The sequence below is a fragment of the Struthio camelus genome, chromosome W (genome assembly GCF_040807025.1).
Source record: "Struthio camelus isolate bStrCam1 chromosome W, bStrCam1.hap1, whole genome shotgun sequence".
NCBI classification, from domain to species: domain Eukaryota; kingdom Metazoa; phylum Chordata; class Aves; order Struthioniformes; family Struthionidae; genus Struthio; species Struthio camelus.
Window position 1 is genome coordinate 49,702,673 of NC_090981.1, and position 17,735 is coordinate 49,720,407.

Consider the following 17,735-nt stretch of genomic DNA (forward strand, 5'->3'; position numbering starts at 1 on the left):
AAAAAAGCCATATTTTCCAATGCTGCAATGGCAACTTTTCCAGCTATTGTATGCAAGGAATGTGGCTACCCACACCCAGAGATCTGCAGACATCAATAAAGCTTATGGATTTTGTCAGCTGCAGGACCAGAAGCTAAGCATTAGTATGAGAGCCACCCATGTCCTTTCCTCATCTCTTCAGTAGCTCTGTTCTCAGCTCAGCCTCATCTGATTTTGCAACTCAACATTTTTAAGAGTCATGTTGTAGAATGTTCTTTGCAAAAATGGAGAATTGCAAGATGTCTATCTGGATTACTTCAGACAGGAGTGAAACAGATTATGAACTGGTTTTCCTGGACTTCTAAGCACTGGGTTAAAAAAGCACTAGGTTAAAAACGATATTGAATTTAGGTTGCTGTCTATTACAATTTCTAATATTTAGCGCTCTGCCTTTCAGGCTAGGTTCTTGGAGGAAGGCTTCTACGCCCAAGAGTAAGATTTTTTGAAGCCATGAGTGCTAAAAAACTAATTGTGATCTGATAAGTAGGAAATGCAGTAGGGAGTTATTCACCTTAGTCTCAGCTAGAGGGACATGACATGTCACTCTTCTCCTTATAGCCAGGAAAAGCTGTTGCATTAGCCATATTTATGTCTAAAATCCTTTCAGCAACCAAGCTGTACTTAGTCTGAGCTCTCTCTGGGATGCAGTGGAACATAATCTGCAAATCACAAAAGACATCTGGACATTCAAAAAGTGTTTGAAGAAAATTTGAGTCTCATCTCATTTTCCATTGCCTGAACTGTATCTTTACTGTCATCTGTGCTGCTCTGCTGGTGATAAAAAGTTTCCAACCTTCAGGCTATATGAATATGTAAAGCATTCCAGCAAATTCAAATACCATCTTGCCTCAGTGCAAATCTACAAAGGTGGTTTTCCAGCACGCATGAGGCAACACCTAACCTATGAAAAATTCATTCTATTTCAGCAGACAAGTAATGTGCTCTGGGAAAAATTCAAACTTGATTCCTTAAAACTGATATTCAACTAGACTGCCTTTAGGATACAGTTTTTTATTTCCAGATTTCCACATGGTGTGAAACAGAGTCACATTTACCGAGGGCAAAAGTTTTACTAGGAAGGCACATAGAGTCTCATGATGTCTTTTGTTCAAGGAAACCACCAGAACCGTGATAGGAAGGAAAAAAAGGAAAAGAGGAGGCATTTGCTATTCATTTTTCATATTTGTGATGGCATCTAATAATTAGAGAGGGGACCAAATTTTGGACTAGAATCTGGTTCCCTGCTTTGTGCACTTGCAAAAGATTTGGATATGGTTGTTTCTGTTCAAGCTCATTGCTGCTACTTCTATATTTCTGTGGTCCATTTACAAGCTGTAGTGAACTTCCCATAGACAGATCAAGAATTCCCAAAAGCCAGAGTGCCTCTTTCAACAGTAAAATTCCGGATAGAAAGAAGAGAGAATCCGAGAGAAGTTGCCATGGAGGGTTACTCCAGGGCTTGTGTAGTAAGCAGGTTACTTTGTTCCTGGAATCTATGAAACCCTTCAGGTCTGTATTGGTAAGGCCAATACTTCTAATTCTCTCCACCCCACCACTCCCCATGCTTTCCCATGGCTTTAAGAGCTTGTCAAACACAGTGCAAGGAGAATCCATAGGAAAGGTCACATAGCATTAAGACATAATATCTTTTCATTAGGTACTTAGAAAACATGTATAGAGTAATTCTCCCTTCTGGCTTTCTGTTCTCTTTCCTTAACTTAGAGTACAGGTTCCCACAGCAATGCTAAATGTGACTTTAATCCAAGCGAAAATTATCATCATAGTCAACTGGAACTGGGTACAGAAACGCAAAAGGTAATTCTACACCTTTAAATGTGATCATCAGGTCAGACATGAGTTAGGCTATGCCGTTTGTAAGGGGATACTGTTGACTGCAAGGAATTTGGACGTTTGTTTTGCATCTGTTTGTAACTACAGAAGCTCCAGCAGCACAGTGGTCACCTAACTCTGAATTGGGGCGCTGGTTCAATACTGACTCAGAGGGAAGTGTGCCAGCAGCACCAAAGAATGTGCATTATATATAACACAGCAGGAAATTTGGACAGTAACTTGCTATAACACTATTTTGGAAATGCATGAGTCACTGTGTTTCTGGAATCCGTGGCCTTTTTCAGTATGTTTTTGTTCTAGATACCCTGTCATGTCCTTTGAGAAAGCCTGAAGCACTGATGCCAAGTTAGTTTATCTAGGATCTTCGTGTTGGAATATTTTAATCCATATGTGTCATCTTTCCTCCTGTTTTCAAAAAAAAAAAAACATGCAGTCCACAGTTTTCTTCCATTGTGAAATGTTATTTAAAACGCTGTTGTAATTGATACTAGTCTTTTTTAGAGCAATCCACTGAGCCTTTCACTTCAGTTGTTGCACTCATTGGCTTCTCTGATGCTTTCAGATGACGCTCCTCCATTTCTCCTTCTCTACCACCACATATACAGTATTCCTTCACTGTTGTGTTTCAAAATGTTTCTTACAAGAGCCGAACACTTAAAACACTGATAAAACCACATATGTGCTCTTCATTTACTAAGCATGCCAGGGGATGCCTCTGCATTTCCTTTGCTTCCTTTCTCCTCTGCTCCCACTGACAGTTCTTTCACTGTTTCCGGAGCTGTACCTCCATCTTCGCAGGCTTAGAATCCATATACAACTTTGAACTGCACTGATGGCAGAAGAGCCCGCCCTCTAACACGTCATGATTTGACTAGAACCCGTTGGCTTTTTTTTTTTTTTTTTTACTGCTCACATTAAAATCTAGTGCTGAATTGACTTAAAATGAAAATAGTTGTATTTAATTAGATGAATACATATGTGTGTGCGCACACACGCACACAGACACCCACATCTATATTTTTTATGAGACATTCAAATATAGGTACGTTCCAAAAGATCAAAGTGCAAGAATAATGAACAACATGGTTCTGCCAGAAGCAGGCTACAAGAGTGAGAAGCTTCCCGTCTTGCGAACAATTACATGTGTCAGATTGAGCATCTGAGCAAGCAAGTCTTAGCAAAGATGAGTAGAATTATGGAAATGCAGTTAGGAGGAATCAGGGATAAAGAGTTAGAGCGCTGTCGTGGCATCCATCATGAGTCAGATTCAAAAGGAAGTCCTAGGTGCCTAACAGGCTTTTTAGATATTGGCACATAGATAGTGGCACTTTAGGCATATTGATAATATCTCTGTGATCAGCTGTGACCTAACCCTGCAGTCACCCCTGGAGTCACAAGGGTGCTCAGAGCCTACCTCACAGGTGAGAACAAGGGAGATGCAAACACAGGAGTTCTGCAGTCTTTGTCACCTGTTGATCCTGTTCTAGTAGGAATAGCCGGAGCATGCCTAACCCTCCCTTAAAACACAGCCAGGAAGCAGATGGGTTACGTCCTGCCCACGTCCGGTAATAAAAACACTCAGCTGGGAGATGGGAGATTTGGGAAGCTGAATTCCCCCTTCTTTTCCATAACAGATGTGGAACAGATTTACAGCAACAACTACAATCTCTCGGAAGCGTTTCCTAATCACCAGCCTTATAGAACCACTTCTCTCAGTTGTCCTTAAACGTGATAAAGCCAATGGGGTTCTTTACTATATAGAGATGGTCTCTAAGTTTTTAAAGAGATATTATTATTATTAGAAAGTTAGTTTTTGTTTGTGTGTTTGTTTGTTTGTTCTAATAAAAGAATGGTACAAAGGGCTTGTTTGAAAACAATCAAGCCATACCATGGACATCCCTAGCAGACGCAATATTATAGTTGCACTGCATTGTGCACAGATCACTTTTTAACAGGGTCTGACATGTTATATGGACCTGCATTTATCTGCCTACGCCATATCCCATCCCGCTTCTGCTCATAACTTTCCTTTGAGCTACACCATTCTAGAAGTAGAGTAACACAGCGGTGAAACTGGCCAGTCAACATTTTTTTGTTATTTATACTGATAGACTGTTATCAGCCTTTTTTAAGATTGCAGACAGCTGGGTACCTCTGCCAATATGTTAATTTATCCCATAACTTGTGTTCTTAAGCAAAACAAAGATCAAGTTCATAACAAATGACTGCAGCACATACCTGCTGCCAACTGCTGAGTCTGGGATGGGATACTCCCTGGTTACCTATTTTTAACAACTTTATGGCCTTTTTATGCCTTTGAATTGCTTTAGTCATACGAAGTACATACACAGTGAACTAGATTTTGCCCTACTGATTTGTGCAACAATTCTGTGATTAGGCTGCTGTGCTTTCATACTTGTTTTCAGAAAACCAATACATCACAAGGCAGCTATGACACTGGCTGGTATATTATACTAGCATGGGTCTGCATCATTTATGTTTTTTAAGAACCTGTTTGTAGGAGGAATCATCTCAGCTGTTTATTGCTGATGTTGATGCAGTGGTAACTTAGAGGTAAGTAATTTGGGTTTTTCATCTGAAATCTAGCAATTGTGTTTATCCTAGGTATGGCTGAACCAAAACTCCTAAGCCCTATAACATATTATTATTTATGAATGTATTGCATTAGAGAATGGAACAAACTAAATCTTTGCCATGAATCTATACCCAGGACAATGGCCATGCCATTTCTGTGACATTTATCTTCATAACATCCCCCTGCAGTATAGCACTGCTGTCTTCCCACCTGACAGAAGGGAACAGAGGCACGCAACGTATCTTAGCTTGTGGCTTGCATTTCCATTCAACCCCAAACTACTTGAAACTCCGCACCACCTGTTTGTTGACGCACACTGAGACAAGCCAGTATGTGCACCAGGAAGAGAAGCTCAAGAACAGTGCAGTGCCTTTGTGCTTGAAAATGAACCCCTCCCTCCCAGACACCAGTGTCTCAGCCCTCTGGCATTGCATGTTCAAGACTCGTGCCTACAGGGCCAAAAAAGTCTAGACCTAGCCAGAGAGACCTAAGCAATTCAACTCAGACTCCCTAGAAATCTGTGGGAGAGTAAATCTTATATTAATACCTTCACAACTACATTCACCCTCCTCATTTCTGGCTAATAAAAAGTACAGCAAAGATTAGTATTACAATGTTAACCACTAGTCTTGAATTGGGAGGGTCATAATCTGGGGGCTTCCTCCTATGTTTTCTTCTTTCCCTTTTTCACAACATCTATACATATGAATTTCTTTTCCCCCAGTATGCTTCTGTTCCCTTCTGGATACTTTCAAAGGCTGAAAAGTTAAAATAACATAGAGCGGTTTTAGTGCAGTGCACCACACATTGTTTCTATCATGTGAGAATTGCTTAACTGTAGTACACTTCAGCAGCACAATTTATTACAAACCTTGGAAGTCATTTCAGGAGCCCAAGGACCTCGTGGACCTTGGAACAAATTTCTGCACACTCCTCAGATGCGCAGTCACTAGGCAGATGTCTGGAAACGTGTTCTTGCACATTTATCTGCTAATGCAAATGTCCCCATGCAAGCATTAACACTCAAGAGCATTATGTGGATTTGAAACAATCCCTGGAAGAGTTGGGTCCCATAAAAATTATTCTGACAGACATAATCCTTTTCCTCTTCCTTGCCAAGTGCTTGCCGGAGCCAGAGCACATCAAGAGACACTCCTGCCTGCTTCCACGGCTTCTGGTGCTCCAGACACTACAACATCCCTGCCCAGTGCTGATCTCACTCTTATTTTCTTTGTTGTTATTCTAGTTGGGAAAGAAGCAGCAATGTTGAAGGGAAAGATAAAACAAGAGATAAGTGGATATTCTTCTGCTTTCATCTGCATAGATGACTCATATGGGACAGGTTTATTCTTCATCTCTCTCGGGATTTAATGCCTCAAGGAGAAGAGCAGCAAAATTAAAACGCTTTTTGCTGCTGTGGAAAATAATATTTTCTTTCTTTCACCCTGCTCTGTGAGGTCTTTGAGGCAATGGCTGTGAATGTGTACAGCACATAGCACGATTGGCACCAATTTTTCCGGGGCCTCTCGGTATTAGTGCAATAGAAGTAAATACCAAGCGGTCAGGGCTTAATTATAATCTGGACATTCTGTGCTCTGGCAATAGATTACAGGAGCCATTGACTTGTACCTTAAGGCACTGAATCTGCTGTTGGCACAAGGATGAATTCATGTAAGGGGACAAGACAGCAAAGTGAAATCCCACGTTTCCTGCTCTGCGTGTAAGGCACAAACCTTAAGAGGAAGTGATTTCAGTAACTGAACTCTGCCTGTTGGAACAGCTGCAGCTGTGGATTTTTTTGCTGAACTCTGATGACTATTTCAAGGAGTTAAGTACTATTTTACGGAAGATGGAAAGGCAAAAGCTTTCATTAGATAATGATTGTATTAAGACCCAAATTCTCACACCGTTCTTTGAAGAGGAACACTAAATAATGAATTTTGCAGTTATCTACTGATTTATTCTCCTCCACCCTCAATTTTGCTTTAATAGGAACTGATTCTGATTATGCTCTGTGAAGAATAATTCTCAGATGCAAGAAAAAAATGCGCTGTACAATCCATACTGAGGTGGGTTTCTTTTTGCCTTACTTAATTCTGCCAGCTTGAGGTTTTTGGTGACGTCTTTCCTATTGTTATTTCACTTTCAAAGCCCCCTTGTAATTTATTTTTGTAGTCACAACTATTTCTGTGCGAGACTATTGTAACTGCATTATATTGGTGCAAGGAGATGTGTCCAAGGGTGAATTTTATCCAATATATTTATACTGTCTTCGGAAAACAACATCAAAATGTTACGAGCTAGTGAATAAATTACTTTGGTTCTATGGCACTGTAAAAAAATACCGTGAATTTGTGGAGCTCAAACAAAAGCAGCATTGACAACTCTAACGGTATAATACCATTACTAAAAACGTTGCAAAAGGCCCCCTACAGAAATATTTCCATAGGCATTCTGGCTGTACTTTGTCTTAGCTTTGGAGTGTAGTTTTGGATCAATATGACTGATGAGTATTGCAGTAATGCCTGGAGGCCCAGTTCATTGTGTTAGGTAACGTACATAGTAAGAGACTGTTGCTCTTCTGGAGACTTTTTATCCTAAGCAAGCAGGGCATGTAGAACTGAAGGGAAAGCAGTCGGGAAGTTTACCTGCCTATCAGGAGCTCAGGAATTGGGTCAGGAAAACAATCAGGTCTACTCCTTCAGGAATGAAGGAGCTGAGGATCAGTGGTGACAATGTCAAGTCACTGGCCTGAGAGCAGGAGCCCTTTGGTGAACAGAGAACGCAGTTCATCAGATATTTAGGGGTCAAGTACCAAAACTATTATCATCTGTATTTAAAGGGAAAAGAAAGAAGGGAGAGAATACAGGAAACTCTTCTTGCTTTTTTCAATAGAAATATAAATGTTCTTTATTGAACATATATATATGTTCTATATATATATACACAAACACACACACACACACACACACACACATATATATATATATATATATATATAAAGTGTTCTTTATTGCTCACTGCTCCGTGATAAAAAAACAAACATGAGACATATGAGCAAAAAAAAAAGAAAAAAACTAAATAAACAGGCCAAACGAAAGAAGAGATGTGAGGTTAAGATACTTTGGAAGAATCTAAATTCTGCTTTCTAAAACATTTTGTGAAAAGCATGACAACTAACCTCAGAGGACCAGGTCCAAAACTACCGGTAGGACCATGCATCATTTCATGAGGGGCAAATCCTATGCCCCTGACAAATGATACAACGGAAATTCAGGAGTGCCATCTTTGCAGACTTTCTTTCTTGGTCCTCTTCTGTAGGTCTTACTGCATGTGTGGGGTTTTGCAGGTAAGTTCTAATTAACGACACAAAGTGTCAGAATAGGAGTCTGGCTGAACTTTATAAACAAGTCTCAGCTAATTCATTTCCACTAAATACTAGTAGTGTATTTTGCCATGTAACACTATGACTGTTGACTAGCTTTGACCATACTAAGACTGGTGTTCTGATTCAGATCAAGTCCATTCAGCCTAATATCCTGCATCAGTGACTTGCAGCAGATGTTTAGGGGCACAGTTCAAGAAACAGCCCACCATGTTTAACAGTGGACCTGTCCTCTATTAACCTAGCTAATCCCTTTTTGCCTCCTTTATAATTTTGTGCCCGACAGCAACCTGAGGTAATGAATTCCACAATATTCTCATGGAAAAAAGGAGAGCTGCTGTCTGATGCCTAATTTCGGTTCTCCTCAGTTCTTACCTGATAAGAAATAGTGAACCTGTGTTTTATATTTCTTCTCCACACATTTCATGATTTTATAGATCCATATTTTATAAAGCCTTTTCCTCTCTTATCATTTCTTTTCCATGTTGAAGAATCCTATTTACTTTTCTGTTGTATTGAAGCTAATGCACAGAAACGCTAATAATCCTTTTCGCCTTCCTTTGCACTTTCTCTACTTCTGTATCCATTTTGATGTAGGATTACCAGTATCCAGGAATGTGTCTTACTGATATTTTATGGATTGCTCTCAAATTCTTTCCTAATGCTTGCCAGCATTCTGTGTGGCACCGTGATCTCTCCATTGAGCACTGAGGTGTGGCTTCCAAGAACTATCAGTGATGACACTGCAGTCTCTTTGCTGAGTGATAACAGCTCATTTAGACCTATTGACTCTGACCCCAGATCAAGCTACAGAGAAATAAGCCTAGGAAAATCCCATCATGTACTGAAGTCACTGATCTATATGAATGTTAATTGCAGTTATTTGCAGAATGTGAATTGAGTCCTGTTTGGCCAGTAGTAATTAATTAGCATTCAAGTACCACTACAGGCTGCAGGATAACCTTCCTGGGCGTTCAGTCATAGTATACACAAAACTATGAAGGAAGATAGGTAAAACACTGGAAAATCATAATTTCTGCAAAAAAAACGAGAAAAAAACCCAAATGATCAGGGCTTTAACTTGGTCTTCATGTTCTCTGTTGCTCACTGCTCTCAATAATAATAAAAAAAAGATAAATGGGAAAAAGAAAGAAAACTAAATAACCATACCAAAACAAGAAGAGGTGAGAGGTTAAGATATTTGGGGGTGTCTAAATTCTAGAGAGTAATATTAAACTATTAAAAATCTACATTTAATTAAAGGATAACATATCACTTAGGAGCCTCATCTATTGCCTTCATTTCACTCAGGTCCCAGCTCAAAAATGTTCTTTAGCAAAGACCTTGCTAAGCATATATATGAGTTGATCTGACTTGACAGCAGTGGGTCATGAAGGTGCTTAAGAATGGTGGACATCTAAGTGACTTGCTGGGAGGAACAGGTATGAAGCAGAGCCTGGACAGGAAAAATGTCTCTTTTTTTTTTTTTTTTCCCCAGCAAATGGACATTTATTTACCATCAATCCTGCTAGTGCCAGTGAGTCAGAAGATTCTACATAATTCTTATAGTACTAGGAAAAAAAATGAAATTCAGAAGCTCTGATATTTATGCTGCATATTAAAAAAAATCTTCAACTTGCACTGAACAAGATTTCCATTTCTGTTTTAATTGATGTTTATAGTCAAGTAATCTCCATTCCCTCTGAAATTTACTTCTGCAGATGACTAGTCTGATCAAGCACTGCCAGTTTGCCATTTCTGCTACCCTGGGCATTGTTGCTGCCACAGATATTTTATTTTTTAGTAAATGTACAAAAGCATGTTTCCGGTTTTTAAGTTTTATGCCTTTCTGTGAGAAAAAAATCAATAGCATAGCTGAAGATGCAGTGCCTGTACTAGGACAACACTGGGGTAATATAGGCTTTTGCTAATCGGAGTAGTAATTCAGTCTGTGTGTGCTTGCATTGCTGTGCTTGCATAGTCATACTTGTCCGTACACGAAGGCCCAGAAATAACTTCTGAATGCCTAGAATATTGCAGAGCTAACCTGCTCCCATTTGTGCTCTGAGGGGGGTTTCCCAGGCATAGCATGCCTAGTGGTGGGAATAAGGTTGCAACAGTGAGGAACATATCCCTTGTGCAATGGACAGTTTGGAGGGGAACTGTATGACTGATTTCTTTCCTGAGCTCTGTCAGAAGGTTGCAGAGATGTTTCTTCCCTTAGGCAAGCTATGTCTCAAGGATGAAAAAGAGATGTAGAAATTGCAAGACAATAAAACGTGATGAATTTCTGTTGTTTGTAAATACTGTTCTGCTGAAGTCAAATTTCCAGGTATTTTTAAGTGTCATCACTATCTCACTTTCATTCTTCTGGGAAGTCTTCCATTTAAATTAGACATTGCAATCTCTTCGGTAATTGACTGAGTAGGGGCGTGGATCAGGAGAGCTATTTGATGGTTAGCCTGAACAAGATTATCATGATGCTTTTGGGATGAAGAAAGCAATTACAGCACTTGTGCATGGAATTTTTGCACTATTTGTCTTCTATTTTTTCTAATCACCTTGCAATAATCAGATCTTGTCAACAATGCCCTACTTTGTGAGCGGCACAGTAGATTTCAGAAACAGTTCTCACAAAGATAAGTCCTTTTTTTGGCGTTACCAGGTTATGCTACAATTTATTCCACTGCTTTCTGTATTTTAAGACAACACTGGAGTTTCTGCCTCCTTGAGACCATCTCAGAATACTTGCATACAAGTATGAGTTTTGTAAATTACACTACACCTACATAAATCGAGGTTAGTCTTAATCTGTAGAGCACGCTTTGATTTGTAGCTGGGCTACTTCTTAGGTGTTGAAGTGAAATCAGGAATTCCTTTATAGGCTACTAAATAAAACTTTTATATATATAGATAGTCTATATGGAACTGCTTTATATCACTTTTTAGATAGTATGTTTGAATCCTAAGAAACTGAAGATAGGGCATATTTATTGACGTGTTTCAGTCTCAAGAGGTTGTTTCCCTTGTTGATCTGCCAAACCTGTTACTCAGCCTTTAGGATGTAACACAAAGTGAACCTATTTACAGAATTAAAGGGTGGAATACATAAGAAATTGCAGAAAAGTTTATGCCTGATGTTCTGAGCATGTTAAGTGCCAGTCATCCCATCTGCAATTTCTTAACACAAATGTGCTCAGTGACATGAGTGATAGGTTTGTGCCCGACAGCACTAATAACGCTGGTGACAAAAAAAAAATAGTTATAGGTTAGTTATAGGTTATTCAGAGAACATTGTTCATCAGTATTTTCTTTCCAAGTAAAAGCTTTTAACAGGGAAAAACCTGGGGGGGGGGGGGCGGCTGGGCTGAAAATCAGTTTCTCTGTTCTTTTGCGATTTTCCAAGCCTCTTCCATGCTGCTGGGGTGCTGCTGTGATTGGATTTGCTGGCATCTGGCAAGGTGTGGGTGCTATTGAAGGTTTTTCGCCAAGGGGACAGCAATTTCAGTCTCTTTCTTCTGCTATGCGAAACCTGCAGATCTCAGTACACCCTCCCGGCTCCCCTTGCACCCAACTGGCCACCCCACCTGAAAGCTTTGCCGGGAGCAGGGCACACAACGCATCCCTAGCACAGCCCATTTCCTCGGCAAAAACCTAGCTAGAAAGGCAGGTGGAAGAGCCAGCACCGGCGCCCTTCTACATTTTCAAAGCGTCTTCATGCCTGGCGCTGCTCCCTTAACCCTCTTTTAATGGGCCTCATAAATCAACCTCCTAACGCAAGGCCAGCGGCAGAGAGGCCAGCCAACACCGAGGCAGGAGGCGGTGCCTCAGGCGGCGCCCCGGTCTGCGGGAGCCCTGCGGCCACGGGGGCCCGGAGGGACCCGCGGCCCCGGGGCTGTCCCGCGGGGGCACGAGGGGCGGCCCCCGCAGGCCTCCGTCAAGCAGAGCCCGGCCGCCGCCGCCCGGGGCGAGGGACGGAGCGGGGGAGGAAGGGGGAGCGTTGCAGCCGTTGCAGCCGTTGCAGCCGCTGGGGGCCGGCATCCCGCCGCAGGCCCGCCTGGGCGGCGGCGCCCTGCGCACGCGCCCGCCGCCCCTCCCCCTTGCGGGGGCCGCCTCGGGCGCGGCTCGCGCAGCCCCGCGGAGGCGGGGGGCGGCGCACGGCGGGGCGGGGCGGGGCGGGCCGCGGCGCGATTGGGCGGCTCCGGCCGGCCGTTGGACTGCGGCCGCCGGCTGGGGCGTCGCGGCGGGGCCGCGCCGCGGCGGCGGCGGGTAGAAGCTGGGCGGAGCCGCCGCCGCCGCCGCCAGCCCTCCCTTCCCTCCCTCCCTCCCTCCCTCCCCGCCTCCTTTAAAGGCCAGGGTGGGCGCCGCAGTGGTGGCAGTAGCGCAGTGCGGAGGCGCCGGGATCGCTGGCTGCGGGGGGGCGGGCGCCATCGTCTCGGAGCGCCGCGGCGCGGCTGGGTGCGGCCGCGCCCCTCCCCTGCCCTCCCCGCCTTGCTCTGCCGCCCCCTGCGCTCCCGCCCCTCGGGCCGAGCCTGTCACCCGCGCGAGGAGGAGCCGGGCGCACGGCGCCGCCAGCATGTTTGACAAGACGAGGCTTCCGTTCGTGGCGCTGGATGTGCTCTGCGTGGTGCTGGGTAGGTCGGCGGGCGGGGGCGGGCTCGGCGGGCGCCTGCCCGCGCCCCTCGGCGCTGCGCCCCCGCCGGCCGCGGGGCTGAGGGGAGCCCCGGGCGTCGCCGCGCAGGGGCGGAGGGCGAGCGATCCGCCCGCGGCTCTCCCTCCCTGCCCGGTGCCGCGTAATCGCATGCTTCTCTTCCCTCTCCTCCCTCCTGCCGCGGGGGAGGATGCACCAGATACCACCGCGGAGCAGGTTTCCTTCCAGCCTGCCCCTTCTCTGTGTGTGCGTGTGTGTGCGTTTCACTGCTGCCTATAATCGCTTCACCCCCTCCCTTCTTCCTTTTCACTTCACTGCCACCCAGGAGGGACAGCCACGCCGTGGTGTCCTGCTCCTCACCTGGAGGGATCTGGTCACTGACTGCCCCCCGGCCCTCAGGGCACCGGGCTGACGCACTTCACGGCTTGATATTACCCGCCGTGAGCGTGGTCCCACCTCTGTGCGTTAGCAACAGATGGTGAAGCGTTTAGAGGCTCTTGTCATCAGGCAGGGTCGGCTTTAAATAGAAAGCAGATGGATTTTTCTTTTCTTCCCCTGTAGGCTCCTGAATATTGCTAGATTGCTGAGCAGAGTCTTAAATATTATTCATGATTTTAACATGGCTGTAACTCCGAAGAGAGGAGTCTTGTTGGGGGGAAGGTACTGTGATCCAAATCTGCTGCTGCTTGTCTGTTGAAATCTAAAAAAAATCTTTCTTTTCTCTCTTTGACTTCTTTCTCTAAGCTTCTGTTATGTGAGCTAATAGACTGTTTCTGGCAAGTCTGTATTGGGAAAGCAGGTGTTAGTAGTGTTGAGATTTGTTAATTTTAGTGGTTCAGAAAGCTCTGCCAAAAGAAGTGATAGGGATACCAGCGATCATAGAAAACATGTTTCATCCTATTGTCATAACAAGAGATGCAATAAGTATTATGAAGTAAAGAGGATTCAAATGAGTTAAACTGAATTTAGAATGATCTGTGGTCTCCCTGATCCTATTGTTCTAGCTTGAGATTTGAAGAAAAATGTGATATTTGCTAGCACAGCTGTTTGTGTCCTCATGTTTTTATATGTAGCAGTGAGGGGTACATGTGTAGAGCTAGAAGTGAGAGAGTTCAGTGCAGTGACTGTCGTACTTTGAACCATAACAACCACAACACACTGACACAGCACTCAATGCTCACCTTGTACCAGTCCAGATAAGAGCCATTATGAAGGTGTTCTATTTCAATATCTGTCTCTAAGAATAGCATATAATAGTGTGATCTGTCAATTTGATTTCAATTTTATATAATAACACAGTGTAAGGAGTAATGTCATTGGTTATTGATCAGAGCAGGGCAAGCTTTGCTCCCTGTAAAGTACTGTGACTAGTCTGGACCTCTGTGTGTGAAGAGCAGGGAAGGCATCTGAAGTTGTACTTTCTGTTGAATCTTAGGAAGTGTTACATGATCTTGTTTTTTAGATGCTTGCTTTTTAAACCAATGAGTATAATTTTACTACCTGATAAACATGGTAAGGAAATGTTTAGATTCATTATTGATCAATCAAACAGATCTACTTCAAAGTCCCACCTTGGTTGCTGAGGTCTTTAGCCTTGGTATGAACACATGAGCAGCACTTTTTTATCTTGCCAAGACTGGTGGTAGGTTTTGGATACTTCCAGTTGCAATGTAACCTACCTGCAGCTAAATGGCATTCAAGAACAAATACCATGGTGAATGATGTACTGATTTGAATAAATGATTGACAGGATACAGCTTTTAGAGAATGGTAGTGAATGCGTGTAGTCCAGTAGTAGCAATTTTTCTTCAGTTCTGAAGTGTTATTAAGCTATGCTGTAACAAGGCTTGAAATTGTATGCTATTCTCATGGCCTGTAAAGCAGTTATGTCTGTTGTGAAAACTACTATAAAATACTTATTATCAATCAACAGACTCTGCACTATGCCTGTACTTAAATTTTGGTCTATTAGAAGGGTATCTGCCTGTTATAAGTAATATACTTTGTTTTTCTTGCTTTGTCAGTGTTTAAAATCAAGACAGGCATATGACTTGAGGGTTACCCAGCTAAAAGAACGTGAAACTTCCTTCTGCTCTCTGTTCCTGCCTCATGCTATTATCTGGGAAGGTGTACTCTTGGCCCTGCTCTGTAGTGGAATAGGAATGGTCTCATTTTGTACAACAAACGACCTGATCCTTATGTACTGGAGAGTTGCTAGCCTTTTCTCACTTGGCTTGCTTACTCCCTACTGCTGGTAGGGGAAGATGCAGACAGTGCCTAAAGTGAAGCGTCCGATACCTTCATCTTTAACCACACTGAGTTACAGGTTTCAGTAAAACCGTACCTGAGCCAAAATAGATAAATGTAGGAATGGGCTAGACTCTACATGTAAAATCAAAATCTCTCTGTTGTCTTTTCCTTAACTTTCATGTGATTGAGCCAGGCCTTTAGAAGAACGTAAGGCTTAAGCCTATACCTAAAGGGGATTTTTATTTTTGAAGTTGATTGTGGCGTTTTCTTCTAATTCTCATTTTCCCCTGCTCCTCTCACCTCAACTTTGGTATCTGTTTAAGTGACCTAGGCAACTGCCCAGATGAAGGGACTTGCAGGTGAGGATTTTGTCTAATGATAATTCTTTGTGGTGCCCAGCAATAGGACGAGAGGCAACAGGCGCAAACTGAGACACAGGAAGTTCCATCTGAACATGAGGAAGAACTTCTTTCCTGTGAGGGTGACTGAGCACTGGAACAGGTTGCCTAGAGAGGTTATGGAGTCTCCCTCCCTGGAGATATCTAGAAGCTGTCTGGACACAATCTTGGCTAATACGCTCTAGGCAACCCTACTTGAACAGGGGGGTTAGACTAGATGATCTCTGGAGGTCCCTTTCAACCTCAACCGTCCTGTGATTCTTTCCTACTAAACTGATATTAGTGTTCAGTACAAAATTAATTTCATGTTCTATAACCTGAAAGATACAGGCTGCAGATTTCTGTGGTATTTGACCTCACAAGTAGCAGGTTGTATCTGTATTTTGTGAGTTTGTGCTCATCTGCAGTGCTGGGGGATAAATAAGTGTGTGTACTGATTATCTTCCTGCAACTCTGCAGTATTGCAGGCAAAAGCTCTGTTAGTCTATATGGGCTCTGGAGTCTTTGGTCAGTTTCTTTCCCCCCTGTAGAAAGGATGAATGAACTGGCTGCAGGGTTTTTCTCCTCTATACTTAAATTGTTGCCTGTCCCTCCTTAGTCTTCTAATGGAAAGATACTTTACATAGGCACCACACAGAGATCTAGGACTGTTATCCCACTTATGCAACAGTGAAACTGTTTTATACTCTTGATACTAAGCCTTGAATTCTTATTAGAATAAGCAGTTAGTTTTTGCATGACAAAGTGGAATAATCATAACTTAACTGATTAGCTTTGACTGGTGTCTTCACTTAAAAACTATACTTACTCTGCCATACCTACAGATCTGTTGCTTGACTAAGAATCACATTGATTCCTCAGTAAGGCAAGTAAACAGTTTTATTCTTAACATCGGAAAACCCATGGTCATTTAGCCTGTAATGAGTGAAAGAACTCTTAAGTACAGTTTTCACTTACCCCAAACTTTTAATTAAGATCAAATAAGATTAATCTTGGAAAATATAACTTTTTTTCTAAAGTAAGTTCTGCTGGGGCGACTAGAGCAATGACAAATACTCTCTATGAAGCTGGACTCCAAGACTCTCATCCACCAGCTCAAAAATCTGGCCTGTGCTTGTTGAATTCATCTTTAACTTGAGTGTGGGGATACAACACAACAGAAGTTTGTTTCTTTATTCTCTTCCTTAACTTGTCAGTGATTGTGTAGCTATTGTAAGTAACTAAGGAGCATTCAATAATATTAAAGTGGTTGCTGGTCTAGTGCAAGAATGTGTATAACCTAAGGCTAGAAGAATTAGTGTTTTTGCTTCAAAATAGTTTAGCTTTTCACTGTTTCAATCAACTCTTCAATATGTTGAAAATACTAATGGATTATGTGGTTCAGTTTAAAACTACTGTGAGATGAAGCTGTGTGCAGGGATTTTTTTCTTCCTTTTCTCCCATGTACCTACTCTGTACTGGCTCAAGAAGCCAACTCAAAACTTACCTACCACCAACCATTCTGTTGTGGTGGAACCATCTGCTGCTTGGGTGTTTTAACTCCCTGGACTGCAAGTGCCACCAGTGCAAAAAAAGGAAAGGGACTGATAGGCTGCTGCTAGTATGGGAGTTGGGATTGTGGCAGTCTTAAATGAATTCAGATTCCTTGTGAAACCACTCCTGAGGAAGGAAAGATAAATTCTAGTCTTCCAAAAAAGAATATGTGATCTAAACTCAGAAATATTAAACACTTAATCAGTTAACTTCAGAAAGGTCAGTTTTTGCAACAGAGCAAATATCCTAAACAGTTAACAAAAGTGTGTAAAAACAGGTGAATTTACTTGTATCTCTTGTAATATGTGATTTGGGAAAGTGAGAAGGCTGGATTGCTTTGTACACCCTGTATGATGTTTTTGTCTTAGATGCTTTTCTTCCTTTTTAGGAATGTTGACTCTCACTGTCACTGAAGGTAGCAGTCCCCATGACAGTTAAGGTATTAGCCTTAGTATCATAGTAAGGCCTGCTTTTATGTGCACTTCCTAATAGTCCTAGTTCAGTAACCTCCTCCCATGTTACTTGTGACTCAGATATGTGTAACTCTTCTTTTCCATATCATGCGGACGCTGATATTTTTGCTAGTGCATGCGTTAGCAGTTAAGCTGTAACAGGTTCAAGTAAGAGTAGCTTGTCTTCAAATGACACTGTCTGCTAGGTACCACAAGATGATCCTCATTAAATCTATTCTGGAGTCACTGGAAATACTGTTACCTAAAACAATAAAAGTCTTCCCTCTCACACTGTTTTCTCAAATGCATGGAACTGAATACTTTGTGAAGTTGTTCCCTTGATAGGGATCTTGGCAACAGTCACTTCCCCCTATGGAGGGAGTCTCTGGGTGGAGTATCTTTCAACTTGCTAGGAAACCTACAAAAAAAGCTTTAGTTTAGAACTTCAGTAGCTAACGGACACTATCCAAAGCTAGCAGTCAGGTTCTTGCTTTGCCAGGCATTACTGTAAAGTATTTTGTACTCTGGGCAACCCCATTTGCCAAAAAAACTCTTTACACTTGCCTGTTACAGATATATA

At 42.6% G+C, this 17,735-nt stretch overlaps 1 protein-coding gene across 2 annotated transcripts in view; it reads left to right on the forward strand.

Moving 5' to 3' along the window:
* Nucleotides 1–12,064: 12,064 nt before the first annotated feature.
* The window catches only part of LOC138064122 (phospholipid phosphatase 1-like), a 73,598-nt gene continuing 67,927 nt past the window's right edge, over nucleotides 12,065–17,735 (forward strand). For both annotated transcript variants that reach the window (XM_068925248.1, XM_068925249.1), the window contains exon 1: nucleotides 12,065–12,505. In XM_068925248.1, coding sequence (XP_068781349.1) covers nucleotides 12,448–12,505 — 58 coding nt within the window. In that variant the 5' untranslated portion in view covers nucleotides 12,065–12,447. The remainder of the gene's footprint in view (nucleotides 12,506–17,735) is intronic.